General features: G+C 33.0%; 1 protein-coding gene across 1 annotated transcript in view; it reads right to left on the bottom strand.

Moving 5' to 3' along the window:
- Pgi (glucose-6-phosphate isomerase) overlaps positions 1 to 6,166 on the bottom strand; it is a 76,299-nt gene extending 70,133 nt beyond the window's left edge. The window contains exons 1-3 of the mRNA XM_076478817.1: positions 5,729 to 6,166; positions 1,812 to 1,905; positions 831 to 968 (exon numbers count right to left, since the gene is read on the bottom strand). Coding sequence (XP_076334932.1) covers positions 831 to 968; positions 1,812 to 1,905; positions 5,729 to 5,868 — 372 coding nt within the window. The 5' untranslated portion in view covers positions 5,869 to 6,166. The remainder of the gene's footprint in view (positions 1 to 830; positions 969 to 1,811; positions 1,906 to 5,728) is intronic.
- Between the last annotated feature and the right edge of the window lie 7,102 nt (positions 6,167 to 13,268).

The raw sequence follows: 13,268 nt of genomic DNA, 5'->3' as shown, positions 1-13,268 counted from the left end.
TATAAGGTTGAATATATCAAAATGGTTCTAAATTTACAAATCAGCAATTTGCATCATAAACACAGCCAACATAAAGTCACAGTGGAATAGCAGGTATCAGAGCTTAAAGTTTCATAGGTAGTGTGATAGCACCAAAAACTGATCACTTTTTGGAAAAGTATGTAACAACTTTTTCAATGCACAATATTCATAAACACAGATCGTAAAGATGTCTTCAGATCACAGATTTACAATTTCCAACACAGGTATATCCTTTGTATGTGATGACATTAGAAAACAAGTGAAATTGGATCAACTCAAGGCACCAACATCACACAGTAAAAAGACCTGCAACAGGTTGTACTCCAGTCATGGTAACCAAATATAATACAACTTCATACAACACATTTAAAATGATCAACAAAATCTCCTTCTTTCATCTTATTTCCAAATTTCCTCACAGCTTCTCCTGGTCTTGAAATAATTCTATTAGCTAAGCCAATATCAAGATTATTTTCCCTCATTATCTAAAATTCTCCCAAATCAGATGTTAATCTTAAATCACATGGTAGGGTAAAGAAAAACTGAAGTTCCTGGCCACCCCTTGTTATATTTCATTCCCCATATAGGAATGAAATATATATTAACAGCAGCTCCCACCATATATGGCTTAGATTAGAATATAAAGTCCCCTTATATCAGCTGTGGTTTTTCAAGTGACTTCAAGAGTTGCATGTATGACATTGCTTTAATAAAACATTTAACCCATTGTGTATATAATCATTTCAGTTTAAGAATATACATTCATCTCAATTTTACTTGAATTATTTTAAGAAGTTTAAGTGACTTACATCTTGACCATCTACAATAATTGAAGTGCCTGCCATATTTCTAAGAGCAATGTGTAGTACAGCACGATTCTCAGTGAAGTTTATTATTTCTCCTGAAAACATGGCATCTCTTGCAGCTTCAACTTTTCGAGACTTCGCCTATAAATACAGAAGTAAATTTAACAACTATATAAACACTAATAAAGATGCTAAAAAATCAATAACTTATCCAAACAATTTATTAAAACTAACTTCATATTTTCAACAATATCCTGAGCTGGCCTCACTTGACTTTAATCAATCTTTGGTTGCTTTGGAATAACTGCTATTTAGAGTATATACTTAATGTTCATATGTCCATTTTCTTGTTTTTACAATTTCCAAAAATATTCAAGACAGATCCATGTCCTTGCAATTTTTCATCAAGTTTTGAGAATCATTATTATTCACTTTAAAAAAAAAAAGTGACAGCTCATTAGAATTATGTAGTTCTAAATACAAAAAATAACTTTGCAGCTAAGAAATACTGTCTCAAATACTTTATTTTTTAATCAGTAATATTCAAACCAAAAACTATTTGAAATAGAAACATTACACAATTTGGGCATCAGATTATAATCCTGTCACAGCAAAAATTTAAAAAATGTAGGCATGTATATGATAGTCACAACACAAAAGAACTTAGTTACTATGAGGCACAATCCCAAAATATTTGCTAAACACAGATATGTAGTAAAAAATCATAATAAAGACACAAAATGTTAATATCTCATACACCAATTATTGAATTACTTATCACAACTAAAATGAAGAAGTTTCTGTCACACATTGCTAACTACAGCAACAATCATCAACTTCAGTGATAATTGTTCTATTACAGTTACCACAATAGCATCAAAAAAGGTATTAATTACTACATATGCATTATACTGTCACAAATTCAGACTTTACATTACATAAGCACAAGTTACAAGAACAAGAAATACACTTTCAAATTCTTACCAATTCTAAAAGTAACTGTAGAACTTCATCATTGATCAAATTCTTGGAAAAGTCAAACAAAATCTCTTCTCCCATAGCAGTCTTAACATTGAGGCTTAAAGTATAGAAAAATTAACTTTCAAAACAAACTTAAGGAAACAAGTTAAACCACATATTTCACTACATGCATAAACATACACAAATGTTTTCACAACTACATCTTGCTGATCCCTGTATAGTATACTGTATGGACATTAACTTATTTTCATAAGTTACAAAAGTTTTTAGATGAATTATAGGAATTACTTTCTCAAAGCTTAAAAAAATATATTCCTCTTTTCATGTGTTATGGTAGAACTTAATCAGACACAAATGATACTACACAAACCCAAAATGAAATATTAAAATTTAATGACTTGCATGAAAAGATAAAGTAGTTGTTATGTACAAAAAAGGCACTAAAAGTGTGATATCTTACAAGCTCTGAATAGATTCTTCCTTTAGACAAAAAGTGCTTTAAAATTAATGCTTAACATTAAGTCGATATAACTGTTAAATCACTTCAGGCTATAAAAAGCAACAAAAAAGGCTACCCACTTCTGTTATTAGCTCAATGTACTATTTCATTTCTGTAGATAACTTGAAACATGCATTTTTGAAATTACTAAAACCTAAACAATCCAACAAACAACCTTCTAGATATACAAGTAGAATTAATTTTTTTAGTGATCACCTTATTATTTTTCCATTTTATTAGAGAACAGTAGTATTTTGACTAAGTTTGTCTAGTTGCAAGTGCCAAAGTCTCCCTATGTTTTACACATTGTGCACCTGTTTGAATTATAATTAACTGTATCATATTGAACAGATCTTCACTTAGTATTTACATACTCAAACACTCGTAACTGATCATGTTAACAATTGTGGTTATAAATTTCTGTTTTAATACAATTCTGCACTGTAATAAGGTTAATGAATTCAAGTAAATAAACTTAATGTAACAATAGTTTTCCTTTAGGAACACAAAAATTGTATGTTTCCTACCATCTTGAATTTTATTGATCAAAAAACAATAACTAATCCAACAAAATGTAGCCTACCTATTTCTGTGAATATTATACATACCCATATGATGTATAACATTCAGTGAAGAATCATATGAAAGGATATATTAACACTAAGTAAAGCTGAACAACATGCAAGTTGAAATTGGTCTAAATTATGAAGTAGTTTTGTATTACAAATTTATTTAACATCCTCATCTATATTCAACTTCAATGTTCATGACATGTACCTTTCAAATCAAGCACCAAACCTTAATCCTAAACCACTAATTAACTGGTACACAAGTGGGAGGGCATATGAAGTCATGTAATGAGGAAGAAAGGATTCTTGAAATGATTCAGGATGGTTTTCCATACTACATTATCAGGGTGCTAGCTACAGGGTATATAATTCTAGATTTGTTGTTAACTAAATAAATAGTTTAGAGAGTAAAAACCTGGGAACATCCAAGTGTAAATGATCATTGGTCAATTAGGTTTGATGTTTTATGGCATTTGCAGGTCAGGAATGATGATATTTTGGTTAAAGATTTTGCAAAAACAAATTTTGAAAGGATGCAACAAGAATTATCTGTCATTTGCCAACTAAAATAATAAACTCTTCTACGTCAGCTGGTTGGAATTCAGGAAATAAACAAATTATGCTTTTATTGTTCTACAATAAATTATGACAAATTATAGCATGAAACCACAAAGTTTTAAACAAAATACATTCATCTCAATTTTACTTGGATAATTTCAAAACGTTTAAGGGACTTACATCTTGACCATCTACAATATTCGAAGCTAGCTATATAAATACACTGAATAATGATGTTATTTCTCTTAAAAATATGACATCTCTTGCAGCATGATACCATAGCAAACTTACCAAAAAAAAGCAATAACTTTGAGCTTAATAATTTGGACTGATTGAAGTTTGCACTTCACTTCATGAAGTGAAGTAGATGTCCAGTAAAACTGATACAAAGTTATGTAGTTATATACCTGTTGGTATACAGTATTTTTTAGGTCAAATATATACATCTTGAAATAAAAAAATCTTATATTAGTGTATCAATATCACAGAATACCACTATAATTTATCAGGCTTAGTAACAAAGTACACTTGGGTCCAAGAAACATGATTTTTCAAACTTCATAATGTCTTATCACTTGGATTCTAGCATAAAAAGAAAGTGTTTTCTTAGTAAACATTTTGCAGAGCCTGAGAAAATCACATGGAAGAATATTCTGAACTATATATGTGTATATATATATAACAGGTCTTCACAGTTCTTAATATTTCTCCTGTTTTAAAAGGGGTATTAAGAGTTGAGCTGGAAATTATAGAACAGCTAACACAGCTAACTAAAAAAAAAATCTTGCCTAAATATTCTGCTAACTTTCACTTTCTTTCTAAAAATGTTACCTGTTAACTGGATGGTAGGTATGTAGAATTGATGTACTCTGATTTTCAAAAAGCTTTCAATAATGTGTCACAAAAAAAATTAGCAATAGAAAATGAAGAAAAACTAGTTAAAAGAACTGAAGGTTAGACAGATGAAATAATGCAATATGTTATTAATGAAGTCCAGTCAAAATGGACCCTTTTTATTAGTGAAGTACCTCATAGGTCAGTGCTTTTACCTTTTATTTTTTTTCCATTAATGATACAGATAGTAACACAATTAATACATTTGTAATGTTTGCTTATGACATGCACTACAGTTTTGAATATTTCTGGTCCTATTGATGAAGTACTAAAGAATGACTCAAATTACTTATTACATGTGAAAAATGACTTATAGTAAGTGTAATATAGTACAAAGGGTCATAATAAATTGGATCACATGTTTTATATATTTGAAAAACAACTCAACATTACTGAAAAAAATGGATCATGGTCAACTAGTATGTTGACTTGCTAAATTAGTTACCATTAATGGAAATGGAGACTAGTACCTTATAGTAGGTTAGAAAAATAAGAAATTGTGATTTCTTGAAAACTTAAGAGGTTGGTTTAACGTTTTGCTTTTCTAAAAGGTTGGTTTATAACTGCCTTGAAGAAGAGAATGGTTCCTTATTGTCTGTCAGTTATGTTATAAATATCGAAGGCCGTTAACCCATTTAGTGATGTCGAGAAACCCACTTGTAGAGAAATTTATATTTTGTGAACCTGACGATGACCGAAGAAGGTCGAAACGTTGTTCGCTCTTCTATGTAAAATATTTTCGTTAACCCATTTGCTATGGTCAAAAGCCATGTTATCTCTTTTGTTGACTTGCATTTAAAATGTTATTGAACTACTATTTTATGAATACATTTTAATGTTTGGAATTAAACTGTACACTATAATTACAATTTTTATATTATATACGAGTTAATTTCATTTTTATATTTTATAGAAAATACGCGTGCAATAAGCATGTTTGAACACGTTATAGGTTTACGACATGATTTTCTTATATTTCATTTATAAATTCAATGTTTTAATGAGTTCTGAGAATTATGTTACTAAGTGCAAAAACTTTTGGAGACAGTGTTGTAAAGTCGTTCTACTATTAATAGGTGCTTTAAAAAAAAGGAAAAAAGGAGAGACAGACGAATAGTTTAAACCTTTGAAAGTTATGTTGAGTATGCAGAGTAATTAGTAACAACATTTCTGGGGACAGTTTTTAAGTTTTAAAATAACTTTTGAAAAGAACATATCTTACTTGACCAAATATTTTATTTTTGTAGTTAGATAATAATGCAAATTAAGCGAAATACCACAACTCTAAAATATTTAGCAGAATTTTGACACATTATTCGAGTAGACAAACGTTGAATGCTTGAAGGTCACACAAAGGACACAAATAATTATTTCTTTTGCTGCATGTAGATTTTTCTTACCTAAACTTCTTAAATCGGTCTGGGTCCTCATTGAACATTTGCAACATACTGATTTTAGATCCATTTTTGTCATAATAATCTTGTAATTTTTTAAATGCTGGATCATCTCGTAACAAACAATCTTGCTGAAACGAAGCCATTCTATGATTCACGTTCTATCCTTCCAAGTATCAACAGTAAACTGACCACTTTAACCGTTCCGCACCGGCAACCGGTTCTTGTTAATACCAGAGGGCAAATTAGTTCTGAAATTGTGCCACGCATTGTTACGAAGAACACCAGTGAAAATTAAAAGAAAACATGTACGGTTCGTTTTATCATTTCATTTATCTTTTGAAAATTAGAAATTATTCGTTATCTTATCTTGTTGTATTTAGAGATCATATAAATAGAAAAACTGATCAAATGTAACAGACGTTATATTTATTCCAATGTGTGCTACAGGAATTGCTTTTCACGATCCCCGCTTGGTACTGCTCACAGCAGGGAGGAGGTCTCACAGTTAAGTTTAATTAACTTTAACTTAATATACAATAGTTCGTCAATCAAGTGGCTAAATTATGTCATACGAGTGCCATTCAGATAACAGAGGTTAAAAGATATCATTGGAAAGCTCTGCTATTGAGTTCATATTTGTTATTAGCATTTCCGCTCCCGCGTCACTCACATATGAGTCATGCACAATATGTTGTTAAATCCACGTCACAAAAATTTAACTCACAATTTGTTTGTTTTTTGAATTTCGCACAAAGTTACTCGAGAACTATCTGTTCTAGCCGTCCCTAATTTAGCATTGTAAGACCAGAGAGAGGCAGCTAGTCATCACCACCCACCGCCAACTCTTGGGCTACTCTTTTACCAACAAATAGTGGGATTGATCGTATGATTATAACGTCCCCACGGCTGAAAGGTGGAGCATGTTTAGTGCGACAGGGATTCGAACCCGCGACCCTCAGATTACGAGTCGAACGCCTTAACCCACCTGGCCATACCAGGCCATTGACTCACAATAATTTTAATTTGTAAAGGGCTATTTGAATCTGCTTCATAAGGCTTATTATTGAGCTTTTGTTATGGTTTTAAAATAATATTTACGCAGAAAAACACAAACTTGTATAAACATGTATTAGATCACAATACAAAAAGTGATTAGTTATTTGTGAGAATACAAAAATGGTGAGAATATGAGATATTACACAGAAACAAAGTAAGCATACATATTTAAAGGAAGCTCTGCAGTTGGCAATGTAACTTGAATTAAAGTTTCAGATAAATAACCAAAGACAATATTTAGAAGGTATGGTATCATAAGATTAACTGGTACTGATCACCAATCGCATGGTGGTGATAGTTTAGAATGACTGAAAGGAGTATTGGCAAAACCAGTTATAAATTCACAAACCTGTGTGAACACCCCATAATACCAGCTTGTATCTATCCCACTGAACTGATTTCCACATATTACCTTGACAGTATTTTTCAACCCCTAGTACACATCACCCCAACATTTGTTAAGGATAATACTCATGTCCTTAATCTCTTAAACAAGTTTGTTGTCGTTTGATTGGTTTGGTTTGTTTTGAATTTCGCGCAAAGCTACATGAGAGCTATTTGCACTAGCCGTCCTTAATGTAGTTGTGTAAAACTAGAGGGAAAACAGCTAGTCATCACCACCCACTGCCAACTTTGGGCTACTCTTTTACCAACGAATAGTGGGATTCACCGTTACATTATAATGGCACTTGCCTCGTAATCCGAAGGTTGCAGGTTCGAACCCCCGTCACACCAAATATGCAACAACTCGGATTACGAGTCAAGTGCCTTAACCACCTGGCCATACTGGGCATCATTTGGATGTATGTATGTATGTATATATATATTACAAAACTAACATTTTAATTTCAAATCCTTGTTGAAAATAATTTTTTTTTTTTTTTCACAACTGGGTTATTTATTACAAAAACAAAATATATCTTTCGTTAGAACAAAAGGGGTGTGAGTGTGTGTTCTTATAGCGGAACTTCATCGGGCTATCTGTTATGTCCAATGAGGGGAATCGAAGCCCTAATTTTAGCGTTGTAAATCCTTAGACTTGCCGCTGCCCTGGCGGGGGACACGATGTAAGTGACATAGTCCTAGAAGTAAATGGATTTTTATAAAGGCCCACATCACTCATTTTTGGAAATTAACAAAAACCATATATATACACCTAAAAAGACCAAATTTGACAAATACATTACTTTTCGGTATTAAAAAAAATGAAGTTGACCCAAAGCGAAATTCCAGAAATATGACCTTGGGAATGAACGTGTTAAGATCTATAAAGGAAGTTGAAGATGGTTGGCCGTCATTTTTCAATGAAACTACCAGAATTTGACATTATATAGTGAATTATGTACTTATATTTACCATTTAATAGCGTGAAAATGACATCAAATCTCATTAACTATAAGTAGCTTTGTTTGCAAATCAATCTGTTTCAGAATAGTTATGATTTTGTTAATTTTTATTGAAGAAATTTTCTTCACTTATATGTGTTTAAAATCTAAAATCAATAAACTGTTATTGAAAGTTATATACTTCAATCGTTACAACAAAATTTAAAACCAAAACATATTTTACCTTATTTTGGGCATTAATTTTGTTTTCTGAAACATAGCTCCAAAAATTGTTCATGTTTTGATCAAATTTCAATGACACTCATTTCCAGATTGAACAAGCGATTAATATGCAATTTCTGAATGTTTAGTTTGTGTCTTCTGGAGTCAAATATGGAATGTCCCAATAAGCAATATATAATTCACACCTATAATTTTCATCCAAATACATAATGTATGAAAGCAATTTATATAAATTAATGTTCTTGTGTGTTTCAGTTAACTGGTGAGGACAAGAGACATGTAATTTCTCTTTCAGTGTTAAAATCTTTGGTTTCGTCTTGCGTCACTCTGACGTCTTCAGATTGTAGTGGCTTATAGAGATTTGTGCACTTCAAGCTGTTGACAATACATGAACAAATAGGAATGATACATGACCGTTTGCAGTGACAAGCCATCAAGTCCAAAACTGTACCTAGAGCAGGTGACCCATCCATCAAAATGAAGCGGGTCTGTCATTACCTTCATCTATTTTCCGGCTGTGACCAGTTGATTAAGGTACACAAGAATGGTTTATAAAACTTCTCTTCCAATTTGCTTGGAACACTTTCTTTAGCAGTCCATCGTCACAAAGTGGCACAAAACAAGCGATACTGCAGTTCGTGATTCATGAATACAGTCAGCATGTGAAGATTTAAAGTTGGTTGAATAACGATGTTAATACGGTCCATTATTTTCCCAGGTCATTTTATGCTTGCTGAAATTCTTTCGAATACTGGCTTTCCTTGACCCGTCAAAGTGCTTACTCAGTCACAGACAGTGAAAGCATGCATATCAGTGAGATATATTCATACAGTCACCAATTATATTGACTAGTTTTGTTACGTTAATATATTTTACTTTTGCTTTGGTGCCACTTTTGATGCATATAAAAGCATCTATGTTTGTGAAGAAAGCCAAATAAAGACAGTGTCACTGACTACAAGTAAGATATATCAGTATCTAGTACTCGTGGCTTAAGTCGTGTGCAGAATGAGACGAATATTGACTTCTTCTTGTACGTAACTGAGTTCTTCCTGGCTGATCAGATGTCAATTGTTCCTGATTGTAACATACATGATTTTGTCTTTCAACTTGTATTTGTATATAGGTTTCTTCCATTCCTGTGCTAGAAACTGGATGAAACTTGTGTTGTTGGGTGTTAAGAAGAGGAATGTTCTCCCTTGCACAAATTCCCGCTAGGCTGTGATATTTTTTCTATTGGATATACTTTATTGAAGCAGATTTGGTTTCTTTTTCAACATCTTTTATTGAGTGACAATATCCAATCGAGATGAACAAGAAGCTTCATTCACGACCTTTGAGAGGATGAGAGATGTTATATCATTATATCTTTCGTGATCTATATTTACATTTGCTATCCCATCGATCATACATGCAGGACTCTGAGACATTTTGTCCATCAAAGTCATATTATTCTTTAGTTCTTTTACAAGGGTTGATTTACTTGTTTTTCGCAGTAAGTCTTAATGAGTAGCGTAATCAAGCTTCTCAACAGATGACTCACACGTCCTGCAGTCTGTCTTGTTTATGCCATCATCAACATATTGCCAAACAAGCTATTTGTTGTGCTAAAAATCACCTCTTCGCCACTAGATTTGACTTTTGTTTTCCTGGTTGTATTGGCTAATATTTTCAAATTCAGTTGAGAGTCGATCATGAAATTCTATGAGTGGTGGGTCTGTTTTCAATCATGTTTTTTTAACGTCTCATATGCCGAATCGCCTTGTATTTTACGTCTCTGCTACGTTGGGTGGAGCAATTGCAGCGCCTCAAATGTTGAGAAGATCTGAGTCTTTGAATGGATTGACAAGATCTTTCATCACAAAGGCTATAACTGATACCACTTTCTTATCTTGGAGAACAAGTTATTTTTGAAGCCCAATGAGAACCACATTCGTTTGTCAGAAGTATACCTCGAAAAAATCGGATGTAGTGCTCCAATACTCTTCTTCCATATGTCACAATGATGACATTCAAGGTGAATCTTTGTTTACTGTTTTCTAAGTTGTCTGGTCAAGTTATATTCTCCGACTAAATGTATTAGTGGATCCAAGTTGTACAGAAAACTGCTCTTAGAAATGGTGGTGGATTGTTGGTCACTCCTCTGGAAATGGTGACATCTCAGTATAATATACACTTGCATAGCAAAGGTAATTTATCATTTCATATACTAAGCACCATCGTATACAGTGTCGGACACAAGCCAAATGTAACTCCCAGTTTTCTTCTCTCTGTACACGAGAAAAGTAACTGAAAAAAAATAGCTGTTTAATTAAGTATACTAATTATAGAATTTGAAATTATGGGCATTGAGAACAGATTGGATTGAACTCAGGCTATTTATCTAAAATGAACCTGATGCTCTCTTTGCTTGTTTGTTTTGAATTTCGTGCAAAGTTACACCAGGGCTATCTGCGCTAGCCATCCCTAATTTAACAGTGAGCCACTCTTTCACCAATGAATAGTGAGATTGACCGTGACTGAATAATGGCCCCACAATTGAAAGAACGAGCATGTTTGGTGTGACAAGAATTCGAACTCGCGATTCTCAGATTACGAGTTGACCGTCCTAACCACCTGGCCATACCTCATCCCTGTTGCTCTTCAATACATTATATTTTTTATCTAAGAAATGTTAGGGTTTGAGTATTAATACACATAATCACTTTGAACTATTCTTATGACACCTACTGTTTTTTTTTTCTGGCTTATTCCTTAAAACCTCCCTCAACTTGATGCAGTCAGTGTTAAATCTCTGCGAAACATTTTCATTAATGCAAGTTAACAGTGCACAATGGAGATATACACTCTACCAAATTGTTAATTATCTGGAACTCGTTGATCTAGAAACAAAACCAATCATAACATGATTTGATGTCATTTTCGTGCTCCAAAATCTTACGTACATTGTTCACTAAATAGTATCAAATGCTGGTAATTTTATTGAAAAATGTGAGCTAACCTCCTGAGAAGTTTAAGGTGCTGAACTGATACTTCCCAACAAAAATTAACTCCCCAATATATAGTTCAAATTATACAACTGAACTTTTTCCATCCTGAATCGTATCGACCGTTCTGTTCTCTCTGCCTGAAAGACTATAATGGGTGTGGGGACAAAACTGAAACTGCTTCGTTCTTGAGCTGAAGTTGAAACTTGAATACGTATTTCCGTTTTCCAAATCTTAATTTAAAGTACATTATTAGCGTTAAACAAGTAAAATATGCAAAAAGTCTTCGTACTAATTATTCTATGTATGTACAATGTCGAACTGGTAGATTTAAACTGGCAGAAGGTCAAACTGTCTAAAATTTTAAAATGATTTTTTGTTCTTAAAGTTTGCACAAAGTAACACGAGGGCTTTGTATTATACTGTAATTGAAGCAAGTGGAAAAGCAGTATTTCCAACTAATAAAATAATTATACAAATTCAGCAAGAAAAGGAAAGAGCAATTAAATTCTTGTCCTGAGTAGTTTCTATTTTTATATCATTAGAATTACTTTCCCTCTCTGACATTTTGTCTTTTTATATTTGCTTAAAAATATAACCATCTCAGGCAGTGGTTCACAACCTGTTTTATGCCCCGCACCCCTAAAAAAATTTAATATGTTCTCGCACCCCTCACAGTAATTATTTATTTAGGAATAAACGTGAAGGTGGCCAAAACAAATGTTATCTCGCACTCCAAGGTTGGGAACCGCTGATCTAAGGTTAGATTTAATGGACAAAAGTATCATGTGTCAGACTTAATACATCTTATTGCCATTGTTACCTCAGTCACCTTCGGTAGCGAAGGTTATGTTTTCATTGCTGGGTGTGACAGTTGTTTGTCTGAAATATTTCTAAAAAATAACTGAATGGATTCGGATGAAAATTGGTATACACTTTGCTGTTACCAAACTTAGAAGTGATTAGCGTTATGGAACGCGAAGGCCAAAGTCACTAAAATAATAAAAAAAAAACTTATCTGTTACCATAGGGACCGATTTTCCACTCAATATATGCTCTGCAACTCAGTGAAAAATGACCGAATTTTGTTTAAACTTAGGAATAATAGTTTATCTCACTGTCCTGTAAAAAAATGGTTCGTGCCTATCGGTAACGAGGATCACATGGACATGTTTTTAGGGTCGAATATCATTAATGCTCATAGCGAAGGTATGCGCTCTAGTGGATTACTTTTTTAACTGCATAGAATACTCACAAATCTGTATGCAAGCGCTTTGTTTTCAAGCGTTATGACCCGGCATGGCCAGGTGGGTTGAGACGTTCGTCTCGTAATCTGCGGGTCGCGGGTTCGAATTACGGTTGCACCAAACATGCTCGCCCTTTCAGCCGCGGTGGCGTTATAATGTACGGTCAATTCTACTATTCGTTGGTAAAAGAGTAGCACAAGAGTCGGCGGTGAGTGGTGATGACTAGCTGCCCTCCCTCTAGTCTTACACTGCAAAATTAGGGATGGTTAGCGCAGATTAGCCCTCGTAGCTTTGCGCGAAATTTAAAAAAACAAAAACAATTCAAGCGTTATTTCCAGTAGATCATGAAGTTGGTAATAAACACCTAGTTTATCTTTAAATATTATACAAATTATGTGCAATTAAAAAGAGAAACCATTAAATTTGACATTAAGATATTATGTCTGAAACTAGATTTGATATATGAATATTTTGTTCCGTAAAGAGAATTTTTACATTGTAGAGTAACTGTGCGACGTCCAGAACTTTCATTTGTTTGTTTTCGCTCACAAAGCTACATAATGGTGTATCTGCACTGTTCCAACAACGAATATTGAAACTCGGTTTTTAGAATTATAAACCATCAGACTTTTGCTGGGGGACAATCATTTCATGAAAATTTAAGTTTTTGGGAGTCAAGAATTTT

Source organism: Tachypleus tridentatus, chromosome 13, assembly GCF_004210375.1.
Source record: "Tachypleus tridentatus isolate NWPU-2018 chromosome 13, ASM421037v1, whole genome shotgun sequence".
Taxonomy (NCBI): Eukaryota; Metazoa; Arthropoda; class Merostomata; order Xiphosura; family Limulidae; genus Tachypleus; species Tachypleus tridentatus.
Note: the sequence above shows the minus strand (reverse complement) of the source record. Positions and strands in the feature narration are given on the sequence as shown.